Source organism: Babylonia areolata, chromosome 24, assembly GCF_041734735.1.
Source record: "Babylonia areolata isolate BAREFJ2019XMU chromosome 24, ASM4173473v1, whole genome shotgun sequence".
Taxonomy (NCBI): domain Eukaryota; kingdom Metazoa; phylum Mollusca; class Gastropoda; order Neogastropoda; family Buccinidae; genus Babylonia; species Babylonia areolata.
In genome coordinates this window covers 44,348,306-44,366,509 of record NC_134899.1, presented here as the reverse complement: position 1 = coordinate 44,366,509, position 18,204 = coordinate 44,348,306, and the positions used below count along the sequence as shown (strand labels likewise).

Sequence of the window (18,204 nt, the reverse complement as noted above, 5' to 3'; positions counted from 1 at the left end):
AAGTATTGATATTACGCAAACTCCCCGTGAAGTGGGCTCTAACCGCCTTTCAGGAAACAACACACACACACAACAATGGACAATGGCATGGCTCTGAGCAGGTTTTCTCCCGTCTTTCCATCTCAGATGACCATGATCAACTTGTGAGACATCTCTCAAGAGATGTGATGATAAGTCTACTTGTCAGTAGCGTTCTCTGGGGGTCTCATGATTATGATCGATTTCTCAGACTTGGACTTCTCATGATATGATCTAAGACTGATTCCAAGACTGTGAAATCGTGTGATGTCACCTGGAATACTGACAAATCCGATATCACAATCACTGACTCGATGCAATGACGGTATTAATAACAAGAAAATAATAACGATGAAAATAATAAATGGTTTTGTTGAGCACGGGGGACACCATTGGAAATATGGTGTTGGGAGTTCTGATCCGGTGTTCACCAGTTATCAAAGTTTGAAGCCCTATTCGGCATGGCGTCGTGTGCTTGGGAAAGGCACTTTACTGCGATTTTCCTCACTCAACCCAGCTGTGAATGGGTATCTGAATTCGGTCGGCGGAGTTTAAAAGTGGCGGAAGAAGAGGATTGGGACCTTCCTAAGTCAAACCCCAGACACAGTGAGGATGAATTACCTCCCCCTTTGGTCATGAAAGGCTATGAGACCTTTAACTTTAACCCTTAGCTTGCTGAGCACAGTACTCCGCTCTAGAGATGAGCGAGCTCACCGTGCATGTGCGATACTCACATCTTCATGATGCTCTGGCGACCAGGTCTGATCGTCTGCAACACGTCCACAAATAGATACCACAACATCAACAAACAAGCAACTGTCAATGTGATGCAAAAGGAGGCATGGGAACAATGGTAACACAGCAAAACAACGCAACAAGAAAGAACAATAGCAGCAAGGTAATGAAAGATTTCTGACAACAACAAAGATAAGAGGTACAAATGTAGATCAGCATCTTTTCAAATAGCTGCTTCAAAGAGTCTCACGCGAATACAAAACAAAAAAACTGTCCTTCAATACTAAATAATACTTATTACTGTTAAATTGATATTCATCATATCCACATTTAATGGTGATTATATAATGCAACATCTTGACCTTCAAGGACAACATTTGCACAGACATTTGTACTGTTTTAAAGAAAAAACGTTGCAATTTCTACACAAATCTGTGATTTTAGCTCAATGGAAATATATCACAAATCTTTTAAAACCCTCCTTTACTAACAAGTGCACGTGTGACCAAACTGGGAAAAACATGTGGACTTTCCTGTTGTTGCTTTTTTTTTGTTATACCTAAGGCATCGTTTGATCAAAAAATAATAATCATAGCCTACATTTCTGGAAATATCTTTAACATTGGTACAAAGTGGTGTCATCCAAATGGTGTGACAATGCAGTGAAATGAATACTGAACAGCTGAATCTCACCCGTGACTGCGCTACATCCGGGTCCGTCCAAGACAAGTATGTCAGTCTCGCTGTGGTCCGCCTGAATGACTGTGACGCCATCACTCGTGACTGTGACGTTTCCTGATGACGTGGTGGCCACCACAGTGACGTAATATGCCTGTGCACACGTCAGTCACACAAGTACGTTTTTGTAATGCAACAAAGAAAGCTGGGGAGAGAGTGAGAGAGAGAGAATTCAGAACTCAGAACTCAAAACATTTTTTTGTTTAAGGGTTAAGATTTTAGGCATGGCATTTTCTTCCAATCTGTCCTTGAGAAAGAGAGAGAGAAACAGTGAAGGGTCAGTATTCCACTATCAGCGGGTTCAAGGGATTGTCCCTGTAACAGGTAACGCACAGATTTGTCGTTCACTTGAAATATAGGGATACACTTTGTAAACGAATTATCATTACAGACCTTCATTTGAGACTTACAGTAAGAAATCATACTGGACCACAGTCAGTATCACTTCTCTTTACAGACCCTCACTTCCGAGTCAAAGGAACAAAGTGATTTTTAAACTACGGTCTTTCTTTTGGCAATGTCTTCTAGTTGTCAAATAGGTCAAACGTATGGTCAAAAAAGATGGGAACTGTGTGATATTTGAAATGGGATCCATGTATGGCAGTGCAATTATTAGAATATTCACTGTCAGTTTTTCCATTCTTCCTAAGGCTGTCTCTTTATCTCTCACCAGTTATCAGTTATCCAAACATACCACCTCTGTCTCTCTCTCTCTCTCTCTCTCTCTCTCTCTCTGCCTGGCCCTCTCTCTCTCTCTCATTCTCTCTCTCTTCTGCAAATACCTAACACCCCCCACAACCCCCCTCACAATTGTATCTCTCCGTATCTCTCTCTCTTCTGCCATTACCTAAAACACCCGGTCCATACCCTCCCCCCCCTCCCTCCACCCACCCCCGTTGTCTCTCTCTCTCTAACTTACATGACACCCGTCCCTTGTTGGCTACCTAGCACCCGTCAAAGAGCATTCACACAACACACACAGTGAAGGAAGTGTAAGAAGTACCCCTTCATGGCCCATCCTCTCTACTTCTCCGCCAATACCTAGCACACTCCCTCTTCCCAATCTCTCTCTCGCATTTGCATAACCTCTGTGCCTTTTCATAGCACCCTCGAAGGGCACTTCACACATGCATATCTCTGTCTGTAGCACCCTTGAAGGACACTTCACACAACACGCATAACCTCTGTGCCTCTCTGTGGGAAACCTGGCATCTACCAAGGGCCCGTCACACAACATGCGCTGTGAAGGAAGCATGAGCAGTAGTAACGCCTCCCACCCCACCCCCTGGACCCCCTCCCCTCTCTCTCTCTCCTGCCATTACCTACTGCCACCCCAACTCCCCACCTCTCTATAACTTGCATAACCTCTGTCCATTTCTGTGGGAAACCTAGGACCTATCAAGGGCCCTTCACACAACATGCATAACCTCTGTCCATTTCTGTGGGAAACCCAGCACCCACCAAGGGCCCTTCATGCACAGTGAAGGAAGCATCATGGCCATATCACTCACAGTGTCCAGCTGAAGACTGAGAGCTGTGAACACGTGATCTTTGTCCATCCCCACCCCCACAAAGGGGCTGACGTCATCGGTCCCTGGCTGGGTGCCCAGCCCCAGGGTGTAGGTGATGTGGGGGGTGGTGGCCTCAAAGCCTGTCCACTCTGCCTTCAGGCTGGAGGTGCTCAGCTGGTAGTCCGCGTCTTCCCCCCTCTGTCAGCACGTGTACGGTCACACACAGTGAACACACACACACAAACACACACACAAACACACACACACACACACACACACACACACACACACACACACACAGAGAGAGCGCACACACACACAGAGTGAACACACACACACACACACACACACACACACAGAGTTAACACACACACACACACACACACACACAGTGAACACACACACACACACACACACACAGTGAATACACACATACACACACACACACACACACAGAGAACACACACACACACACACAGAGAACACACACACACACACACACACACACACACACATATTTTATGCACTTATCAAAGTTGTAACTGGAACAAAGGTGAAGAAGACCAAATACACACTGCTGACTGACACCCTGACATGAAAGCTCTGTCGTATCTCAGTGAAGTGACAACCGTTCAACAACTTACATAATCAGTGCAGATAAGGTGCCCATAACACCAGCAAAAGCAACGCATAATAGGTATAACAAAGACATACACAATAACGCCCTATATGCGAGTTTTTATGTTATTTTTGCTTGTTAGTTCTCGGTTGTTTGTCTCGTTGCTTTTTTGAGTTCTGCATGTTTTCTGGTTTCCTGTTTTTGGACACACACACACACACACACACACACACTCACGCACACACACACACACACACACACACACATGTACACACACCTGAAGCCCCAGAACCATCTCCTCCTCCTCCGCCACCACCTCGTACACCCTCCCTTCAGAAGCCAGGCGTGTGTCATGCACATAGGGGTCAGAGGTCAGCTGAAGGTCAAGGCCCACAACGTTGGTGACCTTGACCTTGGCGCGGTAGACGTGGTGCTGGTGCAGGCCCCAGTGGAGGGAGGGGAGGGGGAAGGGAGCGCAGGAGGGGGGAGTAGTGGAGGCACAAGGGGTGGAGGTGGAGGGGGAGGTGTGGGAGTGGACGACGCTGCCTCCCGTCTCCTCCTCTGCTCGGAAATGAGCAGGGGTTTTACTTTGACATCGTCACTTATATAGATGATAAGTGTTCAAGTACGGAGAGGGAAGGAAAGAGAGACTGAGATACAAGGAGGCAGAGACAGACAGATAGACAGACACAGATACAGAGAGACAGAGATTGTCTGGCACAGAGGCAGACAGTGACGAAGCGAGAAAAAGAGTGAGAGACAGAGAAACAGACACAAAGCGAAAGAGAGACAGACAGACAGAACCAGAGAGACAGGGAAAGACAGAGACAGACAGACAGGGAGAGACAGAAACACAGTGAAAAGAATCAGACACAGACATAGATAAAGACAAAAACCAAGTGACAGGTTGGACAATACAAACTGAGACACAGACACAAAACCATACAAACGGAGAGGCATAAAGACAGAGACAGAGTGTGCTGCCATCACATCTGTTGGAGGTAAAAAGATAAAAGTCCCACAGCCTTTTATGGCCATTGGGGCAGTGAATCCACATGGACTGTGTCAAGTGCTGGGTACAGGGAGGGAATGAGGACCCAATCCTCTCCTTTCGCTGTTCTAACCACCCCCAGACCAGTCAGGTGACCATTCACACCTGGGTGGAACATTTGAGTAAAGTGCCTTCCCCAGTGAGTTTCAGTTTCAGTTTCTCAAAGAGGCGTCACTGCGTTCGGGCAAATCCATATACACTACACCACATCTGCCAAGCAGATGCCTGACCAGCAGCGTAACCCAACGCGCTTAGTCAGGACTGACTTTCCCATGGATACAACAGGATATCGACACAGGGCCTCGAACCCTGATCACTGATGAACACTGGATCAGAAGTCCATTGCCTGACCGATTCCACCACAGCGCCTCCCTCCCACCACACCCACGTGCACGGCAGTGAGGCATGGAGGGTGACCCAGAAGACAGGACTCCCAATCAAGAAGCCAGGCTTCCTGGGGCAAGGTGGGACAGGACCTGCACTTTGTTTCTCTTCACTCCGCTACACGTGGATAGGAGGTCTGGGTGCTAGTCATTTGCGATCTCTGTTCTGACATCACTGTCTACTGCGTTCTCTCTGTACCACAAACACTAAGCTGTCCGCCATCTCTGTCTGTGTCGTCTGTGTCCACACAGTGTGGTGCGTGTTGCACAGTGTCTACTCACCCAGGGCCACACTGAACTGCAGATGGTAGGGATCCACGTCTGTGAAGAGGGCATTGTCCCAGGTCACCAGCAAGGCATCAGAGGTCAAGGTCAACGTCACACTGCCGGAGTAAAAGGGAGGGGTTCGAACCAGAGTGACAGGGCCCAGTGGCTGCAACATGGGAGTAGATATGGCTCGCTGACGTGACACGACAGAATGAGAAATGGACAGTGACACAATGGAGTGATACATGTTTAGGAGGTGAGCAGCATTACAGAATGTTCGGCATGTAATGACAGTCTCATCCCAGCCCAATCCCCGATCTGGCACAGACATGTGGGAGCCATGGGGACCCTGCAGGTGTCATTTCCTCCATCCGTCATCCAACTCTTTCCTCTACCTGCCTCTTCTTCTGTCGCTTTCACAAAATGATATTTGATAACAAAATCCTGGAAAATTGCACGTTCTCCGTTCTTACTGAGAATTCCATACAAACTACAATTGGTAAAAGTTTTGGTTTTCTTTATGATAATTTATTTCAAGCACACACTTCATAAAATGATCAAACCGTACATAACAACTGAAAAAAATATATATGAATATTTCTATATATGTCTCAACGTTCCGTACACACACACACACACACACACACACACACACACACACACACACACACACACACACACACCAACACAGCACGAAGTCCAGCCCTGTTAGTAGCCCTCAGCAGAATGAAGAAAGGCGTCCCTTCTTGCAGTCCGGGGTGGTGCTGACGGTAGAAGCTGCGCTGATGGGTACTAGTGAATGTCGATATGTCCGCCACTTCTGTGTCTGGGGTCGTTGCAAGGCCGACCTCGTAATCATGGATACCACTCTCCACGTCACTTCCACTCCAGTTCAAGAATAACTGCAAAAGAAATGGAGAGGTAGTTTCGTTTTTGTGCGGTAACACATACAGGACTAACATCAGTAACAGTAACAACAAGGAATGTTTTCGTCAATGGAGAAAAAAAATATACTACATCAATATCAATTCAGAGTCGACTCGTCACATAAAACTAATAGAGTTTCAAATTCAAAGTGGAAAATTGCGACAAAAGGTTGAGGAAAGAAACTTGAATCGTACACGACTGCCGGAAATCAGGTGGAGAGAGGAGACAAGGGATGTCATACATCATAGCCATGAGTCATGTAGAAGGGGCAAAGAATGTCTTACATCATAGCCATGAGTCATGTAGAAGGGGCAAAGAATGTCATACATCATAGCCATGAGTCATGTAGAAGGGGCAAAGAATGTCATACATCATAGCCATGAGTCATGTAGAAGGGGCAAAGAATGTCATACATCATAGCCATGAGTCATGTAGAAGGGGCAAAGAATGTTTTACATCATAGCCATGAGTCATGTAAATGGAACAAAGAATGTTTTACATAACTGACAGGTGCTGGGTAGAAGGAAGAAAGGATGTCTGACAGGTAGAAGGAATAAAGGATGTCTGACAGGTAGAAGGAACAAAGGATGTCTGACAGGTAGAAGGAACAAAGGATGTCTTACATAATGTTCAGGAGCTTGGTAGAAGGAACAAAGAATGTCTTACATGATGTTCAGGTGCCAGGTAGAAGGAGGAAATGAAGGATATGTTCAGGGCACCATGGGCACAAGCTTCTACTCCGGGTACTGGTGACGTCACTGCGCTCTCTGCGTACATCTCTACGTCTACATCATCTGTGGCGGACACTCTGAAACGTCAGAAATGGTCCTCTGATAAACGATACTGTTGCAGTGAATGTCGCAAGGGCAGAGCCATTTGAAACCAAGAACTTCGTCGGCTTCTTCCTGCCATAGACCGTATTCACTGTTTGAAATGTTACTTGCAGCTTAAGATATACACTTTTCACAGGCTCTGCTACACTTTCTATGACTGCTTTTAATCGTTAGTGTTCAGTGCGCTATAAACCCACTGAAGAAAATGAAAGGCAGAAAACAACAGGAAAAAGAACTTATCAAAAGAGACTTAAGATAAATAGATAATGAAACAATCGAAAAACTATTGAAACTAATCAATTTTAATAACGCACACACACACACACACACACACACACACACACACACACACACACACACACACACACAGACTCACAGACAGGCGTTGTCAGGGCTGTCCACCACACGCCGTGTGCGGTCGGTGTCCAGGAGCCAGAGCGAAGCGTCGCCCCCCTCCTGTTCCTCACGGAACACGCCCCCCACCACCCGTGCCCCGCCCACATACACCCGGGACAGGGAGGGCCGGGTGGAATCCACCCGTACCCCGTCAGAACACACCGGTCTGCTCATCTCCAGGGCACGGTTGAAGGCCACCACTGTGACGTAATACATCCCTTCACTCGGGGCCTCCCAGGACGCAAAGGTGTTGTATGTCAGCTTGACCTGGATCCATGTGAACATATTGTATCAGTGAATGATTAACTTGTTTATTTATTTATTTATCTATTTATCCATCTATTCCTTTATACTATACTGAATGTACAGAACCTACGCAGATACACATACTAAACGCACACTGCGTTCGTGCATGTACACACACACTCGTATTGAATTGACCCACTCAGGTAATTTGACATTTTCTTATTATTAATAATATGAAAAAAACTAAAACATGAAAGACAGCAGCATAAAGAAAACGCAACTTCTACAATCTCCAGCTGATCAACGAACAATATCGATTTACAAACAACATTGATTAAAAAAAAATTTAAAAATGAAACATATACAACCAGCGGAAAGCACCAAAACATGAACAATGACGTCCACTTAAGGTCATGGGGATTATGGCCAAACAATAACAACGAAAACAACAGTAACAACAAGAAACCAGAACAAACAAAATACGGACATTACCTTGGCGCCCTCTGTGTCATTGCCAAACATTAATAGTGAAAACAACAACACAAAAACGTAACACAAGCAGAACGACATGTGTTGTAGCCAACCATAACGACGAATACAAGACCATCATCAACACAAGACGAGGACAAAGACAAACTCTGTTATCTTCAGAACTGAGGTCAAACATCAAGTACGAAACCAATGTTTGAGTGTAGGCATGTACATGTATATGTACATATATTATTATGTATGCGTGTTGGTGTATGCGTACGTAATACAGGAATCTTTATTTGATTTTCACTGTGTAATATTGTCATTTCACAGTGTATTCTAATTTCCTTCGTATACGCGAATGTGTATTCATGTGAAAGGCATTGGCAGAACAAGAAAGAACCTTCTGAGTAAGGAGAGACAGACAGACAGACAGACAGAGACAGAGAGACAGAGAAGACAACAACAATGAGTCACCCTGGCATCTTGAGTGTTGTGGCCAAACACAGCACTGTCCAGACACTGGCTGTCAAAGGCCACCTGGTAGAACTGCAACCCGCTCTCCCGGTCAATGAAGCCCCACCAGTGCGCGTTCAGCTCGCGTTCTGATTGGTAGTCCACCTCACGTGACCCAGCCATCCCGTCGTGCACCGCACCCACCTCAGGGGGACTCAGGTCCACCGTGATCTGCCGACAGCAAACTGTGTTAAATACAGGGCTCCCAGTACTAGACTTTGTTAGATACAGGTTTCCCAAACCACACTGTGTTAGATACAGGGCTCCCTGTGCCAGACTGTGTTAGATACAGGGCTCCCAATGCCACACAGTGTTAGATACAGGGCTCCCTGTGTCAGACTGTGTTAGATACATGGCTCCCTGTGTCAGACTGTTAGATACAGGGCTCCCTGTGCCATACTGCGTTAGATACAAGGCTCCCTGTGTCAGACTGCGTTAGATACATGGCTCCCACTGCCACATTGCGTTATATACAGGGCTCCCAGTGCCAGACTGTTAGATACTGGGCTCCCTGTGTCACACTGTGTTAGATACGGGGCTCCCAGTGTCACATTGTGTTAGATATAGGACTCCCACTGCCACACTGCGTTACATACAGGGCTCCCGCTGCAACACTGCGTTAGATACAGGGCTTCCAGAGCCACACTGTGTTAGATACAGGGCTCCCAAAATCAGAAAATATCATTTAAAATACGGTATTGAAGGTACAATACAATGCAAACCAATGCAGTACAATACAATAAAAAAGAAAAAGAAAAAAAAGATGCCATATCCTTTTACAGCGGTTGGGGCAATTAATTCACATCCATTATGTCCAGGGCTTGGCATAGGGAAGGAGGGGCCCAATCTTCGTCCACCTTTTTCAACTTTCCCAATCAAGGTGGAGCGAGGAAAATCGCAGTAAAGTGCTTTTCCCAAAGACACAGCACACAATGCTGAAAGGCGTGTTCTGGGTTCCTCCATCTTTTTACAGACCCGTGCACTGACCTGGTGCAGGGAACAGCCACAACACACAACACTCCAGTCAGTCCACTGACACCAAAATTGCCCGGGGGTGAGAGGGGGGCGGAGGGGGTCAGAACTGACGTGGTACCCACCTTCCCCTGTCACTGACCTGCTTTCGCAGCGTGGTGGAGAGGTTGGCGTGGTTGAACACCTGCACCTCCAGGTAATAGTCGTGGTCGTGGGTGGCAGTGTTCTTGTCGTGGAAGATGCCGCCGTGGCTGTTGCTGTTGCTGTTGATGACGGCGGGCGACACTTGGAAGTGGCGGTGGAAACAGCCGGCCGCTCCGGTGCAGTAACAGTTGGGGCCCCGCGGGTAAGAGCCGTAGGTGGACTGGCACTCTGCCAGAGTCTGGAACAGTTTCAGTTTCAGTTTCGTGGAGGTGCCGAACCATGCGGGCTATTCCACACACGCCACACCACATCTGGTTAAATGTGGAAGAAAAAAAGACCAGATACCTGAGCCACGGATAATCCCAACGCGACGCTCAGGCCTTGAGAGCCCACCATAGGTATGTTTGGATCATTGAAGCAAAGTGAAATTTCAAAAAAGAATAAAATGCACAAATGAATACATGCAGAAAGAATATAAGAATATACATTCACAAAAAGTTATAGAAAAAAGTAGGAATAGATACTGGCCTCGTTGAATGAACATGTGCTAACCCACACACGAGACACACACACACACAGAGAGAGAGAGAGAGAGAGAGAGAGAGAGAGAGAGAATGTGAATGCGAATGGTTTATTCATCAGGTCATGGCCCCTCGTGAAGTGGCAAGTGAACAATTACAATTACAAAACATTCAAGACTAAAATCAAATTTCAACAAAATAATACTTGAAAAGAGAAACAACAGTTCATCACATGCTACGAGGTTACAGTTTCTCTAAGCTGAATGGGCGTGAGAGGGGGAGAGAGAGACAGACAGAGAAAAAAAGAGACAGAGTGAGACAAAGACAGAGAGAGAGAGCAACAGACAGACAGACATGCAGACAGACAGACAGACATGCAGACAGAGAGACAGACAGACAGAGAGATAAAGAGACACAGAGAGACACAGAGAGAGAGAGAGAGCAAGAGACAGACAGACATGCAGACAGATAGAGAGACAGACAGACAGACATGCAGACAGACATACAGAGGCAGGCAGACGGACAAAGAGGGCAGGATCTGACCTGCGTGTTTCCCTGCGGAGTGACGGCAGCGATGCCGTGCAGAACGTCGGCCCCACTGAAGTCATCGTACACACGCCACGTCACTGTCTTCAACCCGCTGTGCTCATCATAGGCCTCCCACTCTATCCTGTGGTACGTCAGTGGCGTCATCACCCTCACCGTCATCATCGTGGTCGTCGTCATCATCATCATCATCATTATCATCAGCAGCAGCATTGCCATCATCACCAACATCATCATCATTATCATCATCGTCACCATCACCATCAGCAGCAGCAGCATTGTCATCACCATCATCATCATCATCATCATTCGTCGTCGTCGTCGTCATCACCATCATCATCACAGAAAGGGGATTATACAACATTATGGACTGTGTTGTGTGATAAATAACCAGCAGTTTTAAAACATTAAGAACATTAAAACAATTTTAGACATTTTAGCCTGGCAATCATGTTCGCCACCTTCACCGTTTTCATTCTACAGTGGACGTCAAAGACTACATACACTCTTCTGTAGGATCATTTACATCGTCAGCGTCGTCAGCATTATTGTTACTGCACTATGGGCGCATTGGAATGTTCAATGTTGTCATAGTACTGTAGAAAAGACATGTTTCTCTGATATTCCAGAGAGGACATGTCACACTAACATTGCGGACTGCATAAATGAGACGCTGCCTAACATGCTGGTCTGCATAAATGAGATGTCAGCTGATATTCCAGGCTACCGTAAGACATGTCACACTGATATCTCAGAAAGCAGAAAATATTCCAGACTACAAAAGCAATGTTCCAGACATAAGAAAAGAGATGTTGCTCTACCACAACAGCTATTATTATCATTCCAGAATATAATATGTTTTTGTTCAGTACACTCAGTGTCTTCTCCAGTGTCTTCACTTCTGCGTCTTCTTCACAACACGCATTTCTTTCCTTGGGTATCATTTGCTGATGATTGTTTCCCTCTTATAACAACAATCATTGTATCATTGTATTTCTAATTTTTGTCACAACAGATTTCTCTGTGCGAACTTCGGGCTGCTCTCCCCAGGGACAGCGCGTCGCTACACTCTGTGTGTGTGTGTGTGTGTGTGTGTGTGTGTGTGTGTGTGCGTGCGCGCTTGGAGTTGACTTCATCAAGATTTTGCACCTTATAAATATTAGTAGTAGTAGTAGTAGTAGTATTTTTATGTATTTATCTCTTTTTTTTTTCTCGAGGCCTGACTAAGCGCGTTGGGTTACGCTGCTGGTCAGGCATCTGCTTGGCAGATGTGGTGTAGTGTATATGGATTTGACCGAACGCAGTGACGCCTCCTTGAGCTACTAATACTGATACTGAGAGCGCCACCCATTTTTGACTCACTAGTGTAAACAAAGTGAGTCTATGTTTTAACCCGGTGTTCGGTTGTGTGTGTGTGTGTGTCTGTGTGTGTGTGTCTGTGTGTCCGTGTGTCCGTGGTAAACTTTAACATTACCATTTTCTCTGCAAATACTTTGTCAGTTGACACCAAGTTTGGCATAAAAATATGAAAAATTCAATTCTTTCCAGTCATCTTGTTTAAAACAATACTTCACCTCTGGGATGGGCACAAAAAAATTAAAAAAGAAGCCAAATTATATGCAAACTGAATTTACTGTTATATTTTTTTTTTTATTCTCCAAACTTGACACTTTGATCTGATATTCTGACACAACAACAGGAGCAGTCATTTTTATCATTTTTTGTTCAAACAGGAACTTCTTTTGCTAAACAGGAACTTTTTTTTGCTAAGCATGGAAGTTATATTTATTTTGCATGTCTTTGGTGCAGATAGTAAAAAAGGGAATTTAATCTGTAATTAATGCTAGGGGGCTTAATTTGCTTTAAACTGATCTTTCTCATCTTAAACATTACATTTTGAAATTATACTTAATACATAAAAAGCTTGTGTGTTTTACTCTCAGTGTAGCTTTCACTATGTTCATTCGCCCAAGTGGTCTTTTTCGGAAAATACTAAAATCAATACGACGAGTGGACTTTATAGATCTATTGGCTGAGCCCTGAAGGTCATGGGCAAAAATCAATTGCGTACACATATTTATACATATTCAAAGCGCGAGCTCATATTCTTCGCGAACGCGAACGACGCCATTTTGTTTCAAGTTGTTGACCTGCCCGTTCAATCCTATATTTAATGGACAATACACGATAACATGTGATGGAAAGTTGGAGAAGGAGACCGTTAAATATTTATTCAGAGAAAGATCTGTGAACGTCTCATCACTTACTGGATTGTGCCCCAATCTGCCATAAAAATATCCATAGAATCAGTCGGAAATCACAGTCAAAAATAATAAACCATGAGAGTTAATACCCTTGAATAGATGAAACGCAAAAATTTCCAATCTTGACTTTTCTCAAAATGAAGTCCTTTTCACTTCATATGACGTTTGGAAGTACTTGTACTTGGCTCTACATTTTATTTGTTTAACAAAATACTCAATTTTCATATCAACTTTAAAACTATAAAACTAGAATGAACATAAATGAGAAATTGAATCGACCATGTCAACCGGGTGTAACTAACTGAAATTTGTACATCTATCTAGATCCAGAGAAAACTAGCGTCCAGACCACCACTCCAGGTCTCGTGGAGGGGGAGACAATACTGGCGACTGTGACGTGATTCGAACCAGTGCTCTCAAATTCTCTCGCTTCCTAGGCGAACGCGTTACCTCTAGGCCATCACCCCACATAAATCATGTCCCTTTTAAAGAGCGAAACGTGGAATAAAACAAGAGTAAAATAAAGTAAGATCTTACATCATTTCGTTCAGTTCTTCCATGCCGTGCACGCTGATGTTAACGTGATGATCTTTTGTTAACCACAGGTTGCGGATGACGGGCGGCGAGCTGTCTACATGCACCGTCACAGCCTCCTCCGCATACACGTCGCGCACGTCATAGGCGCGCACCCAAAAGGTCAAGGTCTCACCGTCCTTGACATCAGGCTGGAAGGTTTTGGTTCCGCTGAGGTCAGGTTCAGCCTGAAAACTGCTGTCTGCTGGGGTGGTGAGGGTGGTGCCCCCTTGACTGTCTTTGCTGTAGGCTGTGGTGAATCTGACGATGCCTGAAATGACCCCATCAAGCGTGACTCAGTTTCCTGTCAGATGTACGTGTTCACCTGCAGCAGGTCCGATTCGCCTGTTCCCGTTCCGCCCACTCTTTCATCATGCCGCCATGATCAGTGGCCTCTTGAGAGTTGGACTCTATCCTGTTTGGCCTACCTACCATTCCTGTTTCACCTGTCCGTCTCTCTCTCTCTCTCTCTCTCTCTCTCTCTCTCTCTCTCTCTCTGTCACACACACACACACACACACACACACACACACAAACACACAAACATACACATACGCGCACGCATACACGCACAGATACACACACGCGCGCACATACACACATGCACGCACACATACGTACGCACGCGCACATGCACGCGTACGCACACACCCACCTACCTGCCCGTCAACGTGTCTGTACATACACAATCTCTGCCAGAAAGCGGTCAGTAGATTTCTGTTGTCAGTCCACAGGTCAGTGGTCTGTCTAATGAACTAGATGTCTGTTATCTACCTACCAATAATTGTTGTCTACCTGTCACACACAGCCTTACCCAGAACGTGGTCACTAGCTGTCCTGTTGTCTGTCTACCTGTCTGTCTACCTGTCTGTCTACCTGTGTGTCACACAGAGACTTACCCAGAACGTGGTCACTAGCTGTCCTGTTGTCTGTCTACCTGTCTGTCTACCTGTGTGTCACACAGAGACTTACCCAGAACGTGGTCACTAGCTGTCCTGTTGTCTGTCTACCTGTCTGTCTACCTGTCTGTCTACCTGTGTGTCACACAGAGACTTACCCAGAACGTGGTCAATGGAGGCCACAGAGCGCTCCCCTTCCCTGTCTTCGTACTCTGTGTCCACCCCGGGTGCACTGCCCACTGCCGCTAACAGATGGTTGTGGAGATGGAACTCGTTGCTATAGCGACCGTTCCACCTCACCCTCACCTCACCCTCCGTCTGCTGCCATCGCCATGACGTCACTTCCGCCGCCGTGGTGACGCGCAGGGGGGAGGTGGGGGTGTTGTAGGTGACGATGGTGGAGGTGGGGTCGGAGAGGAAGACACGTCGGCAGGACTTGTGGTTGGTGGCCTTGTCCACTGCCGTCAGCACCATGGAGAACATGCCAGCCTGCGTCGTGGTGATGGTCACTTCGCTCTGACGGATCGGCAACAGTGACAGGGACAGACATACAGACAGTGAAGGCTGTGGCTGCTTGATGGTGTTTTGCGTATTATGTCCGTCTCTCTCTCTCTCTCTCTCTCTCTCTCGATATATATATATATATATTACTATCATGAGCAAATAATGAGGGATATTAAAAACCACGCACTTCGGTTCTCTAAGGTGCCCAGCGCTAGTCAGTTCTTAATGGTTTCAAGTTAAATCAAGACTGATTTTCGACGCTTCTTCCCCTTCTTCAAGGAAAGTGAAGCCGACCTGTATGGTGTCGTACTGGTGTCAAACCTGTCAATGTTATGTGACTGTGTGCTGTTGTACTAGTGTCAAACCTGTCAATGTTATGTGACTGTGTGCTGTTGTACTAGTGTCAAACCTGTCAATGTTATATGACTGTGTGCTTTTGTACTAGTGTCAAACCTGCCAATGTTATGTGACTGTATGGTGTTGTACTAGTGTCAAACCTGTCAATGTAATGTGACTGTGTGCTGTTGTACTAGTGTCAAACCTGCCAATGTTATGTGACTGTGTGGTGTTGTACTAGTGTCAAACCTGTCAATGTTATGTGACTGTGTGGTGTTGCACTTGTGTCTCACCTGCTAATGTGATGTACTTTGTATTATGATGTACTAATGTCACACCTGCCGGTGTAATATATCTGGTATGGGATGTACTAGCATCTCATCTGTGAATGTTATGTACTTTAGGTGGTGTTGTACCAGTGTCACACCTGCCAATGTTATACATCAGGTATGGTGATGTACTCGTTTCTCACATGCCAGTGTTAATATACCAGGTATGGCGACGGATTATTGTGATAATGATAGACTGGTGGGTCACCTACATATATTACCTAGGTGATGATTAACTGGTGTAAAACATACCTGTGTTATGACATGTACCCAGGGTGATCACTGACTGGTGTGTCACCCACCTGTGTAATGATATGTACCCAGAGTGATGAATGACTGGTGTGTCACCCACCTGTGTAATGACATGTACCCAGGGTGATGACTGACTGGTGTGTCACCCACCTGTGTTATGACGTGTACCCAGGGTGATCACTGACTGGGGTGTCACCCACCTGTGTAATGACGTGTACCCAGGGTGATGACTGACTGGTGTGTCACCCACCTGTGTAATGACATGTACCCAGGGTGATCATTGACTGGTGTGTCACCCACCTGTGTAATGACATGTACCCAGGGTGATCACTGACTGGTGTGTCACCCACCTGTGTTATGACATGTACCCAGGGTGATCACTGACTGGTGTGTCACCCACCTGTGTAATGACATGTACCCAGGGTGATCAGTGACTGGTGTGTCACCCACCTGTGTAATGACATGTACCCAGGGTGATCACTGACTGGTGTGTCACCCACCTGTGTAATGACATGTACCCAGGGTGATCACTGACTGGGGTGTCACCCACCTGTGTAATGACATGTACCCAGGGTGATGACTGACTGGTGTGTGTCACCCACCTGTGTAATGATATGTACCCAGGGTGATGACTGACTGGTGTGTGTCACCCACCTGTGTAATGACATGTACCCAGGGTGATGACTGACAGGTGTGTCACCCACCTGTGTAATGACATGTACCCAGGGTGATCACTGACAGGTGTGTCACCCACCTGTGTAATGACATGTACCCAGGGTGATCACTGACAGGTGTGTCACCCACCTGTGTAATGACATGTACCCAGGGTGATCATTGACTGGTGTGTCACCCACCTGTGTAATGACATGTACCCAGGGTGATGACTGACTGGTGTGTCACCCACCTGTGTAATGACATGTACCCAGGGTGATCACTGACTGGTGTGTCACCCACCTGTGTAACTTCACCCGTGGTGGCGATGGTGCTGTGCGTCAGCTGGCCCCCAGTGTACTGCAGGTGATAGACGTTGTACTTGTAGTGGTCAATGCCGGCATCGTCATCCATCCACCCGCGCCAGGACATCGTCTGTTGGCTCTGTGCACACAGCAGGTCTGTCAGTTTTAACCCCTTTCCTGCTGAAACTGGATACAATGGGATCGATGTGCATGAATCTAAACAGCAGTCTTTACTTTATGCGTGCTTCAAGCTGGTGTAACAGAATGCGGTCCCAATGGAAGAAGTCCAAAATACAGCGTGGTGACTGACATCCTGAGTTTTTTAAGTTCAGTTATGTCACGTCGGGTGGAGGATGACAGTAACACTCATAAATCAGCATTTATTTGGGTATTGGCTGAAACGATTGCTAATTGTTTAAATTGATCTCTCTCTCTCTCTCTCTCTCTCTCTCTCTCTCTCTCTCTCTCACACACACACACACACACACACACACACACACACACACACACACACAGGAAGACAGAGAGAGGAAAAGAGAGAATACTGCCACTACAGTATAGTGCAGTTCTTTCAGACAACTGCAGAGAGAGGGGGGAGGGAGAGAGACAGACAGACAGACTAGAGAGAGATAGAAAGATACAGAAAGGAGCGAGAGAGAGACAGACAGACAGACGGAGATGTCACAATTACTCACAGATGTAGTGACGTCACTGAGAATCAGCATGGAGGCCTGGCAATCATCTGAGTCGGTACAGTGGTAAGGATTGACTATGTCAAAGTGTAACTGTCCCAACAAACATCACAGCCATCTGTCATATTTTAACAACGACGACGATGATAACGACGACAACAATCACAACAACAACGATGATAATAATAAAACTAATAATGATGATACCACTACTATGGTTCCCAAATGAGGATTGTCATAGCCGGGGGCTGTGGCGGGGCTAAGCTCCCACCACCTAAATAAAGTGCTCCCATACGGCGTGCGTCTCAAACAGCCTCTGAGAGCCAAGCCCAACTCCTGGCCTGCCCGTGTGGCTTAGCCTCTAAGCCCGGCGGAACTGCTTTTACTGACAGGAGAAGGGGCGAAAGGCGGGTCTCTGGCGCCTCAAAACCAGATGCTGCGGGCAGATGGAGCTCGTCAGCCTGGGAGAGCAGTCCATCTAGGGGAAGGAAAATCCTGATTCCAA

General features: G+C 46.2%; 1 protein-coding gene across 1 annotated transcript in view; it reads right to left on the bottom strand.

The window, feature by feature from the left end:
- Positions 1 to 18,204, bottom strand: part of LOC143299060 (uncharacterized) — a 90,572-nt gene that overhangs the window by 47,601 nt on the left and 24,767 nt on the right. Inside the window, exons 11-25 of the mRNA XM_076612160.1 lie at positions 17,703 to 17,792; positions 17,006 to 17,146; positions 14,789 to 15,146; positions 13,696 to 14,002; positions 10,892 to 11,018; positions 9,826 to 10,065; positions 8,673 to 8,882; positions 7,459 to 7,745; positions 6,916 to 7,057; positions 6,006 to 6,224; positions 5,338 to 5,488; positions 3,899 to 4,182; positions 3,003 to 3,200; positions 1,447 to 1,585; positions 753 to 787 (exon numbers count right to left, since the gene is read on the bottom strand). Coding sequence (XP_076468275.1) covers positions 753 to 787; positions 1,447 to 1,585; positions 3,003 to 3,200; positions 3,899 to 4,182; positions 5,338 to 5,488; positions 6,006 to 6,224; positions 6,916 to 7,057; positions 7,459 to 7,745; positions 8,673 to 8,882; positions 9,826 to 10,065; positions 10,892 to 11,018; positions 13,696 to 14,002; positions 14,789 to 15,146; positions 17,006 to 17,146; positions 17,703 to 17,792 — 2,928 coding nt within the window. The remainder of the gene's footprint in view (positions 1 to 752; positions 788 to 1,446; positions 1,586 to 3,002; positions 3,201 to 3,898; positions 4,183 to 5,337; positions 5,489 to 6,005; positions 6,225 to 6,915; positions 7,058 to 7,458; positions 7,746 to 8,672; positions 8,883 to 9,825; positions 10,066 to 10,891; positions 11,019 to 13,695; positions 14,003 to 14,788; positions 15,147 to 17,005; positions 17,147 to 17,702; positions 17,793 to 18,204) is intronic.